Source organism: Megalobrama amblycephala, linkage group LG15, assembly GCF_018812025.1.
Source record: "Megalobrama amblycephala isolate DHTTF-2021 linkage group LG15, ASM1881202v1, whole genome shotgun sequence".
NCBI classification, from domain to species: domain Eukaryota; kingdom Metazoa; phylum Chordata; class Actinopteri; order Cypriniformes; family Xenocyprididae; genus Megalobrama; species Megalobrama amblycephala.
This window is the reverse complement of record NC_063058.1, coordinates 5483521-5503298: the sequence shown is the minus strand read 5'-3', so window position 1 is coordinate 5503298 and position 19778 is coordinate 5483521. Positions and strand designations below refer to the sequence as shown.

Here is a 19778-nt window from a genome sequence, read left to right as displayed (position 1 = left end):
TAGACTGCATTATTTATTTATTTCAGGTAGGTCTAACAGTAGTATTCAGGTAAGAAATTGAATAATCAAATTTACAATAACAATGAATAATCTTCATTGTAAAAATTTCATGCAGATTAATCAATTAAAGTTACACATGTTAATCAGTCATGAGCAGTAAGCGCTGAAAAAGATAAGCCACAAAAAAGATCTAATTTTGGCACTTGTATGTCAGAGGTGTCTTTATTATGTGTGCGCTTCGGACATGAGCGCGAAATCTGTGGGGATGAGTAGACTTATGCACAATCTTGCGCCGAAATTCAGATCACACTAACATTATTTAACCGGAAGTGAATGAGAGGCGGCAGGTGCGTGTCAACTTGCTGTCGGAGAGGAGAGCAAAAAGTTCATGAGTGTGTATTATTATTATTTTTTTTTTTTACAAAAAAAGATCATGCAACATACATATGAATGTGCCTGGAGACAACAGAAAAACAAAGAGCAGCAGCTTTCATTTCTGCTCTGATTGTTGGCTTTTATTACATTACTAACTACAATTTTTGTCATGTAATTTTGAAGTAATATACCCAGATTTGAACACACACAAAAGCAGAGCATGGCACACTCCAGATTCAAATTTTTAAAATTAACATTCATAAAACTTTTAAAAATGCATATGACGGATTCCAAGGACACCACTAGAAAACTGTGTTTACCACACTGAAATATATACACATGTACATCATATATGCCTTTTTTTGTTGTTGTTGTTTTTTTGTATTTTTTAATACACTGCTTCATTCTCAAATGTAAAAACCAACACAACTACATATTAAGTGATACACCACATATTGTGTGTTACAATAAACTAAAGACTTGATATCATGGGCTCTTTTTGGGGCTGAGCTTTCAAATATCTACTGTTCAAAATCTACTCACAAACCTTTGTGCCATTCCTGGAAACAGTTCCTGTTCAACTGAAGACACAATTGAACGTCACATGCCTGGCATTTCCAAGGTGTCTGTTGCTTCTTGCCACGCACTGTTTTGCAATGCGCACATATGCGGCGACCAACAGTGGCAATATTTCTGACATCTGAGGTCAACTCAGCTCCTGGAACCGGCACGTGGTCACTACTGGTCTGTTTTGGTGATGCTTTCTGAGACACACCACAGAGCTCTGCAGTAAGCTGCTCCATAAACTCCTTGTGCGTCATGTTGCCGTGTAGCTCTGTGTGTAATATGAAAGCGTTGGTGGCAGCAATGTCCAAGAAGTGTAGAAAGACTTTTCTGTACCATTTCATGGTTTTGTGCTTGACAGTGTAGTACTGCAACAGCTGATCGGACAGGTCAGCACCCGCCATGTGGTGGTTGTATGCAGTCAAAGGTGCAGGACACGGAAATATCTTTGTCTTCCATGTATCTTGTACTTTTACTTTTCTTTTCACACGGTGTCCTTCATAGGCAGCATGGATGGTGGAACAAACAGACACCTCTTTTTTATCCATCCACTTCACACACACAAGAGGCCCATCCCGAATCCACCTGATGGATCCCCTGGTGGACTTTTTGGTCAGTGAATTAGATGCACTCTGAGGGAACCCCTTCCTGCAGTCTCTGTAAGTCCCACAAGCACCAAACTTCATCGCAAAAAGGTCTGTTAAGAGCTTTGGACTTGTGTAGAAATCGTCCATGTAAACATGGTACCCAGAGCCCAAAACTTTCTTGTCCATAAGAGACATCACAGCATCATATGAAATCCCACGGCCTGTAGGGAAGCTGTTCTTGCCCGCATACACAGAGAAGTCCAAAGTATATCCATTTGACGAGTCTGTAAGGACAAAAAACTTGAAGCCCACCTTTGTTGGCTTGGCTTTCATGTACCGTGCCATTTCTGCATTTGATTTGCATGCCACAAATCTTTCATTCACAGCTAAATTTTTTCTAGGATGATAGAAAGCTTTGCAAGCAAGACGGATGGTGTCCATGAGAGGTTTGATCCTGAAAAGTCGGTCATGTTCAGCTGTGCCCCTCTTTTTGTCATTTTCCTTGTCTGCATCTGGGTGACTCATGTGCAAATTCCATGAAATGGTGCGGTATCTGTCCCTTGACATAACTGTCGCAGGAAAAGGCATAGAAAAAATGCTGTGTTGCCGCCAGTAGTCGGCGATGGAGCTCATCTTCACCGTGGCCATGTAGAAAACGAGTCCAATGTAGCGGTACATCTCGCCAACACTGACATCTGTCCAACTGTATTTGCGACCGTTTGCAAGTGCCCTGGCAGCCTGAGCGTTTGTGTTGTGGCACAGATTTGAGACCGTGGTCTCTGAGAAAAACATTCTGAAAAGACTCAAAGGGGAGTGCGAGTCAGCGAGACTCAACTGTGGCCCAGGTTCTCGCGCAGGCAGGAATCTCCAAGGCTTTGGAGTCATGTCGGCAACAGTCTCTGCTTTCCATGACAGAGTCATCTTGGCTCTTTTTGCAACAGGTTTCTTGTCACTGTCATCCTCAAATCTGCATTAAAAAAATATATAAAAAAATATAAGTATGCTGACATGAATGTGTACAAGGATGTACTGGAAAATTCAGCTAATACCAGGCTCTGCTAGTAGCTGGTCCTGACCATTCATCAGTATCTCCTGCTTAGACCAGCTAGTGGACAGATTATTATTCACTCAGCCAATCTGGTGCATAGCTTGGTCAGGTCGCTATTAGCTGGCCTAGCTCAGATGTGTCCAATCTAGAAACCTGCGTGGGACGGGTTTTTCAGTCCCGCGCCCATCCGCTCCCGCAAAAATATGCTATATTGTCCCGCTCCCTCCCGCAACATTCATGTTTTGTCCCGCTCCTGCATAAAAGTAGCTTATATAGATTTTTGTCCGTACATCCATGAAATATTAAGTTATGTGTCGCCACAACATCCCAGCATAAACGCAGATAATATATTTTTATTTAAAGCATCAACATTTACAAACCACAGTTAGTTTCAATCGAAAAGCAAGCTGCAGTGTGCATGGTTTGGTATGGCAGAATGCACGCAAATATAGCGCTCCCTTTATAATGACTAAACAGCTGACATCTCAGTTCATTGTGATCTTGCAAAGCTCTGTTATAAAACAATGAATATATGAACAATGAATCTTTTATAATGTCTACACTTTGTGTATTATTATAATAGGATTCATGAACACGCAAATTTCGGCACTGCATAAAAAGCTGGCATTTTGAGTGGTGAGATGATTCTAACATTAACACCTGATTGTGTTGCGTCTCAGAAATCAACAGATATGTCTGTGATTGGCTACATTGCTCAACACTGTAAACAAGTTATAAATAGAATCTCACACATATGCTTGCAACTGTAAATCGTTTTGTTCTTGTTGCTTTTTGCAATATATGAATAACAATTTATTAGTTTAGATTAGTTTATGTTTAGCTATCTATTTTGCGGGAGTCCCGCAAATCATTTGATTCTCCCGCAACCCGCACATGAGTAGTGTCTCTGGAGGGCCACTTTACTGCTGCAGTTTAGCTCCAAGCCTCCAACACCCCTGCCTGGAAGTTTTTAATGATCCTAAAGACACAATTAGCCATTTCAGGTGTTTAATTGGGGCTAGAGCTAAACTGCTGGATAATGGCCCTCCAGGAGCGGGATGGGACACCCCTGGCATAGTTGGTCATACCAGCATCACCAGTTTGATCAGGTCCCAATAAGCTTGGACAGACCTTGTAGACCAAATTTACAAGCCAGTGAGGATTGAGGCAGACAATAAATCAAAATGATAGTGAGATGGGAGGGATCACTCATACCTCCTGATTCGTGTGAGCATAAATAAATGGAAGCATGGCATGACTGAATGAGTATGCTTGTTCTCTGTTTTTGTGAAATAATGATGAATATCAGTTTGATTTAATAAATTACAAATTCACATATACACACACACATACACTAATATATATATTAGTATAATATATATATATATATTAGTATAATATATATATATATATATTTTTTTTTTTTTTTTTTTTTTTTATTCCTCCCCCTCCCATAAGTCCTGAAGGGATAGTTCAGCCAAAAATGAAAATTGTCAATATTTACTCACCCTCATGTCATTCCAAACCTGTAAGACTTTTGTTCATCTTCAAAACACAAATGAAGACATTTTAAAATTAAATCTGAAAGATCTGTCTCTCCACTGACAGTCCACGCAACTACCACTTTGACGCTTCATAACTTTCATAAAGAGCTTGTAAAAATAATCCATATGAATTGAGTGGTTTAGTCTAGATTTTCTGAAGAGACTCGATCACTTTATATGAGCAGATTGAATTCAGGATTTTATTCACATGTAAACATTCATCAACTCACACATCAGGGGCCCATTCTTCGTACGTCGATAACTCCGTTAGCTGGATTTGATTGATGACGATTTGTCATAAAATGATAATTTACAAATTAATTTGAAAATAATATAATGTTGTGTAGTCTATAATACTATAGGCACAGCCAGATTTACTCATTGAAAAATGTATTCATGATGATGGAATAAGTGCTTTACAATTGTACTGGAGTCTTACACACATGCTTGTACAGTTATTCTGAGCCGTGCATTCATTTGAATGGTGATGCTATCATGGGAGTGGCTTGATGCAGCGCAGGAGATGCAGATAACTTGATCTTTAATTTATTTTTAATTTAAACTTTAATGATGTCACGTAACAAATCTGCTTCAAAGATAAAATTAAATGAATTGCGAATTACAACATTGAAATAAAAATGTAATGACTGTACAAATACTCATGAATCAAAATAATTGGGAATGATGTCAAAAAATTAAAAGTGCACATTTCATTTATCTATTATAACATTTATGTCGTTCTGTCATTTTGTTCACTTGGCTGTTTCATTATAAAGGTCCAGCAAAATTTGTCAAGTTTTTCATCAGGTGTCTTTTCTAATTATATGATGTCATTACATTGCCGTCTTTCCGCCAGCCAATCGCTGCACTGCGGATCATGGTTTCGAGTATCGATACATCTGCCCTTTTCAAGGAACACGAGAACACGCAGTAATCTCAGACAACTTAATCCAGATATTTTAATCCAATCCACAAATTCTTTTGAAGAACCAAATTAGCCACAGATCAGTTATCACGATTACAAGATCTAGCATCTGTCAAATCATCTCAGATGTAATAAGTGAGGTACGAAGAACAGATCCCTGATATGGTAAATGGAAGCTCAAGCAGGCTTGCTTGAAGTGCGAGAATCAATGAGGTTCATTCTGTGTAACCAGACCTGCAAACTCACAAGAGGTGAAAAGGGTGACATGTTTACGAATCAATATATATATATATTATATATATATATATATATATATATATTTATTTATTTCTCTAATACAACACTATGTCCAACTGCCTTGAGCATCCGGTTGGTTGGTGAGGTCTGAACACGCTCTCACAATGGAAGTGATCTCTTCCGGCATCAGAGCGCGTTTTTAGACCTCACCACCCGGATACTCAAGACAGTTGGAACTAGTGATGTATTAGAGGTAAAAAATTATATAAATACTGTTCGGTTTCTCGCATAAACCAATCGTTTCATGTCTTAGGACATCAATGTGTCGTCATGAGCCGCAGAGTTTAATTTGGATTTGTCTGTGCATGTTTTTTGTTTTTAGTCTTATAGATGGAGTTCCCATTGACACGCATTATACGACTGACAGACTGCAACGGTTGGAGTTAAAAATCATCATTTGTGTTCTACTGAAGAAACAAAGTCACCTGGATGTCCTGGGAGTAAGCAGATAAACACATTTTCATTTTTGGGTGAACTATCCCTTTGAAATGGCCGAATCAGTGCCCTCACTGCTAAACTAAGGAGCTGATTGAGACACACCCGTAAAGTGCAGTCAAATGCCAGATTGTGTAGAGATTAATGAACAATTTCGGACACCACTATGGTAATTGGCTAAAGCTACAGGACTTCTGAGATCAAATCGCATACCGATCTTGACGCAGAGCATTTCAACGTCATTTGATAGTTCAACCAATGGAAACTGGATCTTAGGTGTGGTGGATGGGTATGGTGGGTACATTGTAGAGATTGCCGTAAATTTTACAATACCTTACTGGCAGCTGGTATTAGTATTAGTACTGTTGAGTTTTTTTTTTTTCTCCTGTAAAATGATCCAATTGCATTACAGCACTGTAAACCATATTTTTTACTACTCCCCCCAAAAATGAAACTCATGAACATTTGTCCTTGTAATATTCTTTTTAATCATTATAACCATTTTCTTTTAGAAGTACAAATTACAAATCTTGACCTCTAGGAGCCACTAGCGGAGGAAGAAAAGGCAACACCACCAACCATCTCCCAGTGACCAGTTGTACCTGTGGCAAAAACATACACATAATGAAAACAAAACACGCCTTAAAATTACAGTAAAAGTCAGTTTGTGTTGTTACATTACAGTAATTTTGGCAATCAAAGTTGACAAGCTCTCTAATGAGAAACACGAGGGGTTCAGGCTGATTTTTCTTTGGGCCTGTTGAGATATCCATCTGATCTGTGACTTTGGCATTTGGTGCCATCAGAGTCGATTCTCATAATTAACCTGCAAGCACCAAAAAAAAACAAAAAAAAAAAACAAACAACAACAAAAAAAATTCATTACTTTTCTGTGTTTGCAGATTTTAGATTTGAACTATGGGAATGGTACATAATTAGTAGGGGTGAAACTGTTCAAATTACTCATGGTTCAGTCATCATCATGGTTTTGGGGTCATGTTTTTGGTACGGTTCAGTATGTGCTACGTTCAGGGAAAATAGGACAACTGTCAAATAAAATTAGCAAATAAAATACAAGCAATACAAGCAACAGCACAAACATATACAACAGGGCAAAGAAATAAACCTTTTTCAGGTTTTTCAGGCATCTAAAACAGTTGTTTTCAGTTACAGAATTTGAATAACGTAAATAACAATATAACATTGCACAATCTTTACTGTATAAATTCAACAAAGATTAATCAGTATTGAAGTTACAAAAGCCATTCAGTCTAGATCAGTGAGTGATTTCTTTGTCATTTGCTGTTTGATTAACATTAAAAACACAGACAGCAGGAATATTAGGCTGCCGTCACGACATAATGTATGATTCGATTTAATTCAATGATACTGATAAAAATTGTGTGGTATTTCTCAACTGTTTACGTTCACTTAAGACATAACCTACTACTAGGGCTATGAATCTTTGGTTATACAGCGAATCGATTAGATTCCCGATTCAAGGGTGTTCGATTCAATTCAAGAACGATTTTTGCACATTCAGAATGATTTGATTCGATTCACATTAAAACTCGATTCAATTAATTCAATTCTCCATTTTAATATGCATTCATATGGTTATTTAAGGGCTTCCCCCAATGTTTCTTAGTCAGGATGAGAATTACACAGCGTTCTTTAGGCGGTTAGAGTAAGACTAAAAAACATTTTGTCCATTATTAATGTTAGTTCATGTTAGTTCTTAATGATGCTACATAACTTTGTTTTAATAGCCTATAAAAATTGGCATTTGTGGAAATTTACATAAGCCAAAATTTTAAAAGACTTTAAAAGTATTGTTAGGCCTTGTTCATGTTAACTGTAGTGTAGTATAGTGTTAATGGCTACACAACCTTATTAAAGTGTTCCAGGTACATTAATCATACTACTCAAATGCAGGCTTCTCAAAAATATGTCAATGAGAGGTAACGTTACAGACGGAGCGCGAGCGCATTCCAGTGAGAGGTGGTAAAGTAACTGTGCGTATCTGTGAAGGAGAGCTGTGAGGGCGAATGACGGCGCATGTCTCCATCAATTTGTGCATGTAGTACCTTAATCTTTATATATTTTAAATATAGCTACAGAATCACAATTATCCAATTCTTAACATTTTACATCGATTATCGAAATTAACGAAATTAACGATTCAAAAACTTCATAATTTGTAATGATGCATTGAGAAAACGAGTGAATCATTACACCCCTACTACGTTTGTTAGGATACTCGCCGAGACGGGCATGTTGACAATTTGTGTGAATTTGTCTGTTAAAGTTCAAAGCTTGAAAGCAAACTCAGTATTTGAGCACTATCTGAAATGCAGCTTTCCGTGTGCGCACTTCAGATGACGGCACAAACAAATCTCCAAGGTCTTTCAAATCTTGCACTTGAATGTTTAAATTGGCAAGGCCTAAATGAGTTGAGTTTAAACACAGATGTCAATGTGTGCTGTCCACGTCGCACCTGAGGTCGCACTCTATCAACAATCGGGCGATGACGGCGTAAGTGACGGCACTCGACTGAACAGTTTACAAAGAGTGACTGTTTTGTCTATGCTTTTTTTGATCATCATTGTTGTAATGTATTGGGAACCTAAAGTGTGCAACCACTGACAAACATTAGCCGACCTCAGCCTGTCTGTTTTACACGTTTTTTTCAACAAACCATATTATAGACGTGTGGTCAGATTTGATATGAACCACGGTGAAAGTGCGTGCTGAACCGCGGGTGGAGAACGGTGTGGTTCGAGAACCGTTACACCCCTAATAATTAGCTGAAAATCCATTGCATTCAAATAATTAATGTTCCAATCTTTACAATGCATTTCTGAAGCTCAAACAGTAGAGCAAGATGCTAGAATGCTGAAATAATAGATTTGATTCCCAGGGAATAAAATAGCTTAATAAAAATTAAATACAATGCAAGTTACTTTGGATAAAGGTATCTGCCAAAAGCATGAATGTAAAGTAAAAAAAAAAATATTTTGGCTTACCCAATTCTGCATTCCAACAAAATGGACAGCTAATGCTGAAGAAGAGTCGGTTGCTGTTGTGGCTGGTTGATGATTCTGCCCTTCAGAGTCAGTATCCATGTTTTTGCTTGGAGAACAGACTCTCCTTTAAGAGAGTCACAGCAGCCTTTTAGTGATATGATAGTTTATAGGAAAAACTACCATAGAAAACAGAACATATGACTAACAACAAGTTGAGGATGAGGTGGGATACGTTGTAACAGTTTTTAATAGTTTTTAATAAATTAAACATTTATAATATTTAATGATTATGGTATTGTATAATATCTTATAATATTTCATAACTTTGCTATGTTAATAATGGCATATTGCTAACCCTTTTTTTCCCTCCTCCTCAAAGGACCACACTTAAACCATGATGTTGCCTAACTAATTTTCCCCCTCAGGATTTCATGTTAATTTGCTGCTGTTAAGGCTGCCATCCACCTGATGAGCTGACTTGCATTAAAGAGGAAGCGGAACATGCAAAAGTTATGTTTTTGTTTTGTTTTTTCTCCAGTTTAACTAAAGTTTATTTTGTCTGATATAGGTGAACTTAACTTACTCACCAGTTAATGTCATCACCGTTATGACGGCAATCCAGCTGACAGTCAGAAAAAAAAGGCAGGAAAACCCTTCCGATGTGAAAAATGACACGGTTATTTTGCTGTTAACATTACAAGTAAAAACACTTGAAAATGTTTGGTTTTACAAAAAAAAATAAAAATATACCAACCTTTTTGGTGAGTCACTGGTACATTATTTTTCTTTCGTCCGTTAACTGAAAAGTAAAAACTTGAAAAGAAATCTCTTGCCATTGGTCAGTTTTCACAGGCAAGTTCACTACTGTAAACTGATTTACAGTACAGAATAATTACAGTAGTGACCATATATTTTCCCATTATCATTACACATTTAACAGTATCTTACTGTACATATTACAGTAAAATACTGTTCAAATTACAGAAATCAGTTACAGTGTATAAAGACTATAGATATAGAAAGATGGTTCACTCCTATTACTTGTGAATGAGAGAAACTGCAACGCGCAATATGGCGGAATATGTCCTGCTTTCCAAGTAAAAGAGCCAATCGCTGATTGGTAAAAGTCATTGCATCACTGCAGCTGCTGTTGGAATCTCCTGTTCCTATAGAAACCTGAGACTCGCGCTTAGGAATGCAAATGCACATTGGCTGGTCAAGCCTGAAAAATAAGCTTTTTGAGCATAAGAAACAAAATTTAGCCTATGGGACAGTTCATGTCAGATTTTTTGGCAGATTTGAAATATCTCAATTGTGAGTTCGGCATACAGTTTTTGAGGTTTCAGGATTCCCCCAATCAAATAGATAGGACTTGGTCTTGGATGCCCAAAATAGCTGCCAGGAGGCGTTGCAAATATGGCTGCTGAGGGAACAGACTTTTCCTGAAAGGCACTTATGCATTTAAGGGACAGTCGGACACTGATTTACAGCTGGAGCGTGCTTGTATTGGATTGATCACTCAGATTGACAGGTCTTGATTTACCATGCACCATAGAATAGACAAGAAATAAGAGCCTGGTTAAGGAGTGGTTATCTTCCAACTTTCATCCTATTCTATGTAGTTTTATTGTGGCATACACCAGTAGTTCTTATGTTCAGGGTTCATACACATTTCTACCAATAAATTTCCATGACTTTTAGGCAAATATTCATGACCTAACATTCCATGAAAAGTCTGTGTATATAATGTCTGTGTATGTAAAATAAGAATAAAAGTCCATGTTCAAATGTTAAATCACAGCGCATCTTAATTAATTAACGACAAGCTATGTAGTTTAATACAAAATAAACGCTGACACACCAGTAAGACAGTTAGATAAAATACTGTGTCTGACCCTAGCAATGCATTAACATACATCAATGGGAGGCAATGATGTTAAAAAGTGTACAGTAACACTGACTGTAACTTTACAAGGTTGTGGGGCTAGAGACAAACTTTTGGAATACAAAATTTGGCAACTAAAAAAAAAAATAAAAACAGCTTTGCCTCCTAGTCCTATTAATCTCATTGGAAAACCAATCAATCAACAAGATAACATCCCTATTTGAATTCCAGCAAAACAGTCGAGTTTATTTATTAATTTCTACAAACTGCAACTGTCAGATATTACCCCATGCCACGGTCAGAAATAAAATTTTCCAATATGGGGCCCCTTGCAATTGATTTCCAGGGGCATTTTATTTATTTATAAGTGCAATGTATGATTATTTGCATTGTCGTTTGTCACTTAACTTTAACCAGTTACTTAAGTCGATCAGAACACTACTGTTACCAATAAAATTACCATCAACAAAAGCCATCTTTAAACAGCAAAGGCGTAACAGAAGCTGCACTTGAAATAGCATTAATGTTTATTTACACAGACTTTTTAATGTTACTCAAATTATAAAATTACCAGGAACTCTTTAGAGAGTCAATTAAACTCCTGTTAAAATCACAGAAGCTGATGACACTGCGACATTAATCTCTAACATCCAATCTGCACTTTTGTTTATTATGGAAAAATTTGCAAGTTTCAGTCAGAATTCAGACGGAGCACGTGCACTGAACGAAACTCTTCGTTTCAGCAATGACTAATCTGAACGCTTCTGATTGGCCATCACGCTCGACAGAAACGCGTGTGATTAGTTATATGGATCGAATAAACAAATTATGGTTACGGAGTTTCAAAGTTTGTTTAACCAATATTATCAAGCAAACATATTCTATTACATAAATATTTCTAAACAAATTTCCATGACTTTTCCATAACTTTCTGGTTTATTTATTTTTCCATAACTTTTCCAGGCCTCGCTGTTATAAAATGCCATGACTTTTCCAGGTTTTTCATGACCGTACGAACTCTGTATGTTCAGAAAAATAGCTTGTTTGGAGGGTTTTTGGAACCTTTGGTTAACAATGTTTTAAAATAAATACACTTATAATGCAACCATGGTGCGCTTGCTTCATTTTTCTTTGTGTGTCTGACTTTGACCTTATGATAAGTTTTAAAGATACAATTAATGACAATTAAAGGGTTAGTTCAAAAATGCAATTTCTGTCATTAATTACTCACCCTCATGTCGTTCCACACCCATAAGACCTTTGTTCATCTTAGGAACACAAATTAAGATATTTTTGATGAAGTCTGAGAGGTTTCTGTCTCTTCATAGAGATCCAACACAACTTCCACTCCAAAGTCCAGAAAGGTAGGTAAAATACATCATTAAAATACTCCATGTGACTCAAGTGGCTTAAACTCATTTTTGTAAGTAAAGAGGTAAATTATTTATTTATTTATTTATTTATTTATTTTTTGCGCAAACAAAGCACTCGCATCGCTTCATAAAATTATTGATCTGTAACATGCAACATGTAACGTTGACCGTTGTAGCCATCACAGACATATTTGATGAGTGCCTCAACACAATGGCCAATCAGGTGTTTACAAATCCGCTCAACAGAGCTCAAAGCATCACATTTTTAAAATTTCAGTACCAACAGGTACCGAAGTCGGTACTATTGACAGCTCTATAAAGTGGTAAATTATGTTTTTTTTTTTTTTTTTTTGTTTTTTAAAGCACTCTCGTCACTTCATAAAAATGAGTTTAAGCCACTGGAGTCACATGGAGTACTTTAATGATGTCATTCTTACCTCTATGGACCTTGGAGTAGTAGTTGTGTTGAATCTCTATGGAGAGACAGAAACCTCTCGGATTTCATCAAAAAATTCAATCTATATATCTATATATGATATCTATATCTGAACGTTTTCTTTCTCATGTTTACTGTCGTTTGATTGTTACATCATACAGAGATCTAATAAGTTGCATTCACACACGGATCTCTTTTGAATTATAATAAATAATGCGGTTTGTCCTGTCCATTTAATCCCTTATGACAAAAATTAATGTTTACATTAATTTTGCGTCATAAAACCACTTACACTGAGTCGCATTCTCGAGCACTCTTCACAAACAAAGTGTCAGCATTTGAAATTGAAAGCAGCCTTCTGTAAGTGAGTTTCATATTTTAAATAAGTCCACTGCATTCCAAACGACGTGCCTCCGTAGAGCATTTGTAAGGGAAATACCGACGGGCGAGACTGCGCACAGCAACATCAAACAAAGCCTTTCTTTGTTATCTTTTGTAGAAGATGGAGAGAACCCATACTATGCAGTTGCCAAAAACACCCACCCATGGCATGCTGCAAGGGAAGGAGTGAAACACACCCGCAACCCTTTCTTTACCCCCATTTCTGTCTTTCCTTCCCTCTCTTTCTCTTTCTTTCCACCTCCTTCATTTTTAAGTACTACTAGCACATAGCACATCCCTTCAACACAGAAATCTCACTCACACACATGGCCATGTACACACTCTTTCTCACACACATGCACACACTCATTCCTGTTACAAAGTGCTCATTTCTGTTACTAAATTTATTGATTTTTCTAAAATAAAGTTAAACCACTGTTTTATCAGTTTTGTTTGGTCCATTATTTATACAATTGTTAAATAAATTAAATTATTAAAAAGTGATATAATTGAGGCTTCTGACTTTTAAATGGAAAAAAAAAAGTTTTTTTTTTTTCTTCTTTTTTTTAAATACACCTTGCCTTAATATAAAGTGTTTTTTTGTTTGTTTCTTTTTTTATGTCGCAAATATAAATTATTTGAACAAATAACAAACCATTTCTTTAAAATAAACACTTTCTTGAGGTGAATACAAAGGAATTAATTGACATTCACATGAGTTTTGGTAATAGGACTGAGAAAGCATGCATCCATCTTCTGCTTTCAAACCTAGTAATAAATTAAATAAAGTTGCCTGAGATTGACCAATAGACATTTTGAATAGTTAAATGTGTAGTATTAGATTCAGTGTTGAAAAAAAAAACATTAAAAATAAAAGTTTAATTTTGAAGAATTTCAACAAGCAAATGTCACCAATTCGGTGGAATGGCCCTTCAACATTTCCGAACTTTGAGTTTTGAGTGGTGTATGTGTGTGGGGAATTGGAACAAAGCAGAATCTGGATATATCTAAAGCACACTCAGTGTCATCGCGCATCTGAAAACTAAGCCCAGAATCAATTCTGAAATTCTCAGAATCATTGGAGAGAGAATTGCGATGCATCGATGGATCGATTTTTTTCTCGCACCCCTAGTGCCCCACCTGCGCAACTGGGATTTAAACCCGGCTTGTGAGTTCTGCTGGTTAGATCAGCATTAAAGAACTCTCTCAACTGTTAAATAACAGATATAAGATTAAAATAATATTGGATTTGTCTGATTTTAAATAAGTTAATTTTGCATCTCTATTTATTTATTTTGTATGTTTAAGTAAGAAATGTACTTTTGCTATGGTTAAATGTTAAGTGATATTCCAAAGATTGTTTATTTATTTTATTTATTTATTTTTTTGGGGGGCACTTTTTTTTTTCTCGATATAGTGTTGATATGGCAACTAGTAAATACACTAAGTTTCGTCATGCTGGCATGTATGGAAAGTTGTAAACCATGTGTGTTACAACTAGGGTTGCAAAATTCCGGGAATTTTCAAAGCTGGAAACTTTCCATGGGAATTAATGGGATTTATATGGGAATTAGCGGGAATATATGGGAATTAACGGGAATTAATGGGAATAAACAGGGAATTTGCAAAATTACAGGTTAGCCTATGACAGGGTACTTAAATGTAGTTGAAAAGAACATCTTGCAGCATAATTTTGGTTAAAACAACCACATTTAATGCAATTTTAGTTGAATTTTTACCCTGACATTCACACAGCACACTACTTACTGCAGGGCTATTGAGGCCACACCCCCTGCATGCACTGTGCATTCCCCCAGTCCATAACATGCACATTTGATCAAAAATACAGAAAAAAAGCAGTAATATTGTGAAACATAACTACAATTTAAAATAACGGCTTTCTATTTTGATATACATAAAAATATAATTTATTTATGTGATGCAAGGCTGAATTTTCAGCATCATTTCTCCAGTCTTCAGTGTCACATGATCCATCAGAAATCATTCTGATATGCTAATTTGATACTCCGTTATCAATGTTGGAAACAGTTGTGCATAAAAATTTAAAGAACAGCATTTATTTAAAATAGAAGTCTTTTGTAACAATATACACTACCTTTCAAAATTTGGGGTCATTATTTTTTTTTCTTTGTTTTTTTTTTTTTGTTTTGTTTTTTAAATTAATACTTTTATTCAGCATGGATGTGTGAAATTGTTAAATAAAAGTGATATTAAAGTGATATTGTTAGAAAAGATTTCCATTTTGAATAAATTCTATTCTTTTTAACTTTTTATTAGTAAGTGAATACTGAAAATAGTATTACAGGTTCCAAAAAAAAATATTCAGCAGCACAACTGTTTCGAACAATGATAATAACTGAGTATCAAATCAGCATATTAGAATGATTTCTGAAGGATCACGAAATTCCAAAATTCCCCAGGTTAAGTTCCAATGGAAAGTTTCCGGAAATTTACCGGAAACTTTCCGGCCCTTTGCAACCCTAGATACAACCAGAGCCATAGAGAGAGAGAGTTGCGACAACGGAAGTTCAAAACACTTGATCGTCACGTGATTCGTGTAGACTTCAGCAATTTTGTTTTTAAAAGATAAAAACCTGCTAATATTTGAGGATTAGTGTTTTCAACCAGCGTTGCCTGCCTTGTTAACATATTTCTGGCTAATATTACCTTGGTTAAAGACTGTGTTGCAGTTGTTTTGAAGTATTTTTATGTTTTTAAACTTGTATGTTAGTTAGGGGCAATCATGTCATGTTCACTATGGTTTCACAGGAGACCTGCAGGTGACAGGTGATTGCCTTAAAAAAAAAAACACTGCAAACAAGTGAAATGTAAAATTTAATTAAGTGAAATTTAATTTATCTTAATGTTAACAATTCGTATGCACCCCATTCACATATTACTATATACATTCATACACAATATATGTAATTTAAAACAAAACATGATTATACACACACATTGACTTTTGCACTGATTTAGTGCAATGGATTTATAAATTTGTAATAAACTGCATGTCAAGCATTTCGTCTGTCCTTTTCTACATGTTCTTGTAGTCTCCGCTATGGTTTGCAGGGCTGCATGGAGGATGATCCAGTCACTCAGAGAAAGCAGTATGAATGCATGGTTTCCCCACTGACACAGAAAGGAGAAAGTTATGTTCAAGTCAGCAGGAGCAATTTAAATAGAGCTAAAGATTATGCGCCAAGATGTGTTAATCATATATAGGTGTATCTGCCCTTTTTTAACAAAAAAACAACATTGGGAACTTTTATGTTTATTAAAGGTTTATTAAAAATAAGGTGCAAGGAAAATCTTGCAAAATCCAAGGAGCAGAGACTGGCGGTGACAGCATCATTGCATTGAGTCTTCAGGATCTGAATATCCTTTGTGCTTGAAAGCAAGATAAAAGGAGACAAAAGCGGGAGAAATTAAATACAGTAGTAGTATATAATATAATATACTGTTTTGGTAGTTAGTATGGTTTTCCATTTAGCACACACAAATTTTTTTTTGTGCTGCTTTTAAGCGTTGTTTTTTTTATCTCACTTATAAACTTATAAACTTCCCTTTCCCCATCAATCAAAAAATCAGCTGAGCTGACACATAATAGACAGTCAACAGAATCACAATGTAGTAAAAAACTAAAGTATACTACAGTATTTATTACAGTTCACTATACTGCAGTATGCTGTAGCATTCATTACAAAGTGTTGTAAATACAATAATATATACAGTATTCTACAATTTACTATAGTATGGTTCAAAAACACTATACTATTTACTATAGTATTTTTTCACCTGGGTTGTACATTTAATAAGGAATAAGAATATTCTCATTTTACCACTTTCACCCACCACAAGCCCCAAAGTTATATTTAACCCCGTTTAGAAGCATTTTTCTCTAATTACACAACGATGAATAAAGCTGCTTTAAACAATTGTCGAATCTACTATCTGATAACATCCCCTGAAACTATTTTATAGTGAGCAATATAAGCTAGCATGCTTTAATACACAAGTTAATTTGATTCAGATGTACTGATAATATAAAATCTAATAATTTAAACAGCTTACCTTTTAAAAGTACACCACAAACGGTCTGTTCTGCTGTAACTCTACGGCGCGGCTGCTACTTCCGGGAACTATTGAGAGGCTCCACGAGCCGCCATTGCTGTAAAAAACCGTTCCATTGGCGTCTATGGAGTTGTCGCAACTCTCTCTATATGGCTCTGGTTACAACTAGCCCCACGTTACTTTGTGCCCCACACCCCCTAAGCCAAAATGCAATCACGCGCAAATGAGCTGCTCTACTAGTAATGTGAAATTGATTTCTTTTTATGGGCTATTCGTATTCTCTACACTGCAAAACCCTTGTGTGATGAGTAGGCCTATGTAATATACGGGTGTCCCGTTTTGATTCGAAACATTTTACCTTAAAATAGGAGAAGCAGTCTATACATAAAATAAATATATTTTTGCAGTTTATTTAGTAAATGTTTAAAGCCGTTTCGTGATTTCAATCATCATACAGTAACCAGAATTACCTGTTAAGGAATTTGTTTTCAAACTGGACTGTTTTAAATAATATGCGATTCATCTTTTTTCTTTCAGTGTGTATGTTTAAGAATATTTCGGACGGATGCCTCTAATTTAATTTCTAGGATGTTTAGAACATGCAAATAAATTGAACTGTAGCCTATTACTTGTTTTATTTTTTTGCACAGGATACCTTTTTAATACTACAATTTCTTTCCTCACATAGCTTTTTATTTTCTTAGAATAATATCCCTTTCATGTAAAGAAATGTGCTAAATCTAAGCTAAATTGAAAAACAATATGACACCTATGAAGCAGGCTTTCACAGTAAACAATGGGCTTGCCAAAATTACGTCACTGAAATACTGTGCGTTTTTATTTTAAACCATACAAGACGAGCGTGTAGGCTACATTACGCTGTATAAGAAGACATTTTGAAAAGTTGCCTGCAACTCGGGACAACACATTCCAGTGATAATGTAAACTGGTTGAAGTCAGTCTAGAAGCCCGAAACAGCTATACGAATATGTGGGGGAAAACAACTCACTCGTTGGTGTCCACCACTGGATCAATTCGATCCTCAAAATGCAAGCGCTCATCTTCAAAGTTTTCGTCTTCTTCCGAGGAAATGGTGAACTCTTCATCACTGTCCATGTTCACCTGGACAGCTTGTTTACGTGAGCGTCGCGGCATCTTGATAAATGTTAACAAAGCTGCTGCTGCTTCTTTTCGTTTTTTTTTTTTTTTTTTTGGCGGCTGGCTAACCTCTTCTTCGTTTAGTTTCTTGGTGTTCCAGACCATCGTAAAAGGTGCATGCCGCCACCTCCTGTATTGGAGTGTGTAAAATCATGGCTTCATTGATACCGGGTGGATGCGTTCCAAATGGGATATATCGCCCTCCGAAGGGCACTTCGGAGTGAAAATAATCATGGCCGCCATATTGAAGGGTCGTTCCGAACCGAAGTGCTCAAAATTTGCCACTTCAAAGGGCTCTTCTGAATGAAGGATTTTGAAGGGTGCAACTGATGGACACTTCGGGCCCCTATATGATCCTTTGGGAAGTTGTTTGACGTCACAGAATGAGTAAAGGAGGTTATAGGAGTTTGATTTTACCTATAAATGTATGTATAGTATTTTTCTATACTATTGTAATATTAATATGAGTTAGATCTGGTACATTAATATGGTCAAAACGACATTGTACTTCAACAAAAATAATTTACAGCTCCCTTTATCAGTCCATTCAAATGTTTAAAATACATAGACACAATATACAATATGGTGCAATAAACCTAAATAAATAAACTAACGTTGAACAAAGGCGGCAGCTTGCACAATCTACCCCTCCTTGATTGTCTCGTTAAGATGACGCTGAAGTGAATTCCAAAAAAAGAGTTTTTTTTGACCCCAGTGACTGCTCTCATGATTCCTGGTTTGAATGTATATATTGTAATTATTGTATCATAAAAATATAACTCTTGTTTGTTATGGATATTGTTTTTTTATTTGTTTATTTTACTTTAGAATGTCATGTTGGTCCATGCACGATTGTAAAATGTAAAAAAGTCTGCTTAACTTTTACTGTTATATATGCATCATTTTTTATTTATCAATGGAAATGTTTTTTTTTTTTTTTTTTTTTTTTTTTTTTTTCATTCTTTCTAAACATTTTCAAAACTGATTATTTAGAGGATGGAAAGCTCTACTTTTAATCTTTTGAAATTGTAAATACTTTGTATCTCATCTGTAAGAATGTTTTACATATAATATTTATTAAGCATGTTGTTATATTGTTCTTACATTACCAAATTTTGTTCAGATTTGTAAACACTAAATGTTACATTTTTTTTTTCCAATTGCTAACACACTAAAATGACATGCACAGCACAATTATTTAAACTGACACACAGAGAGCAAAACTTCTTCTCAAGTCTCCAAAAGTCTAAACACCTTTTCTGCTTTACACACATTTTGCATTTCAAAATGGCACTTTTTAAATGCACTGAACACAGTTTTCTGCATAAGACACAACAATCTGACATAAAGTCACATGTTTGCCATTTCAAAACACTGCCATTCAAAAGGACACTACATGAGCTAATTGGCCAATTACATGTGACACCTGGCCAAACACATCAATGGTTAATTGTTAACGCTTCAATCAGGATGTAAGCACTATGAAAAGACCACAGGTGAGAACCTTTTTTTTTTTTTACAACAACAATGGAAGACATTGCAGAGAGAGGAAGAGGAAGAGGAAGAGGGAGGTTGAGGTTGAGAATAAGAGGGGGAGGAAGAGTGAGAGGTAGGGGTAGAGCAGGTAGAGGAGTTCATGGCCAAAGAAG

General features: G+C 36.0%; 1 protein-coding gene across 1 annotated transcript; it reads right to left on the bottom strand.

Moving 5' to 3' along the window:
* LOC125246561 (piggyBac transposable element-derived protein 4-like) lies at positions 1-18321 on the bottom strand. The gene is made up of 2 exons (XM_048157517.1): positions 17981-18321; positions 1-2493 (listed from the first exon to the last, which is right to left on the bottom strand). Exons 1-2 carry the CDS (start codon positions 18232-18234, stop codon positions 915-917), a joined length of 1833 nt encoding a protein of 610 aa, XP_048013474.1. The 5' UTR covers positions 18235-18321; the 3' UTR covers positions 1-914.
* Between the last annotated feature and the right edge of the window lie 1457 nt (positions 18322-19778).

Excerpts from the sequence above, each read along its gene's own strand:
- LOC125246561 (XM_048157517.1), bottom strand. The coding sequence starts at position 18,234 with ATGGTCTGGAACACCAAGAAACTAAACGAAGAAGAGGTTAGCCAGCCG. Across the intron at positions 2,494-17,980 it reads CCAGTGGTGGACACCAACGA|ATTTGAGGATGACAGTGACA; the intron begins GTGAGTTGTTTT and ends TTTTTAATGCAG.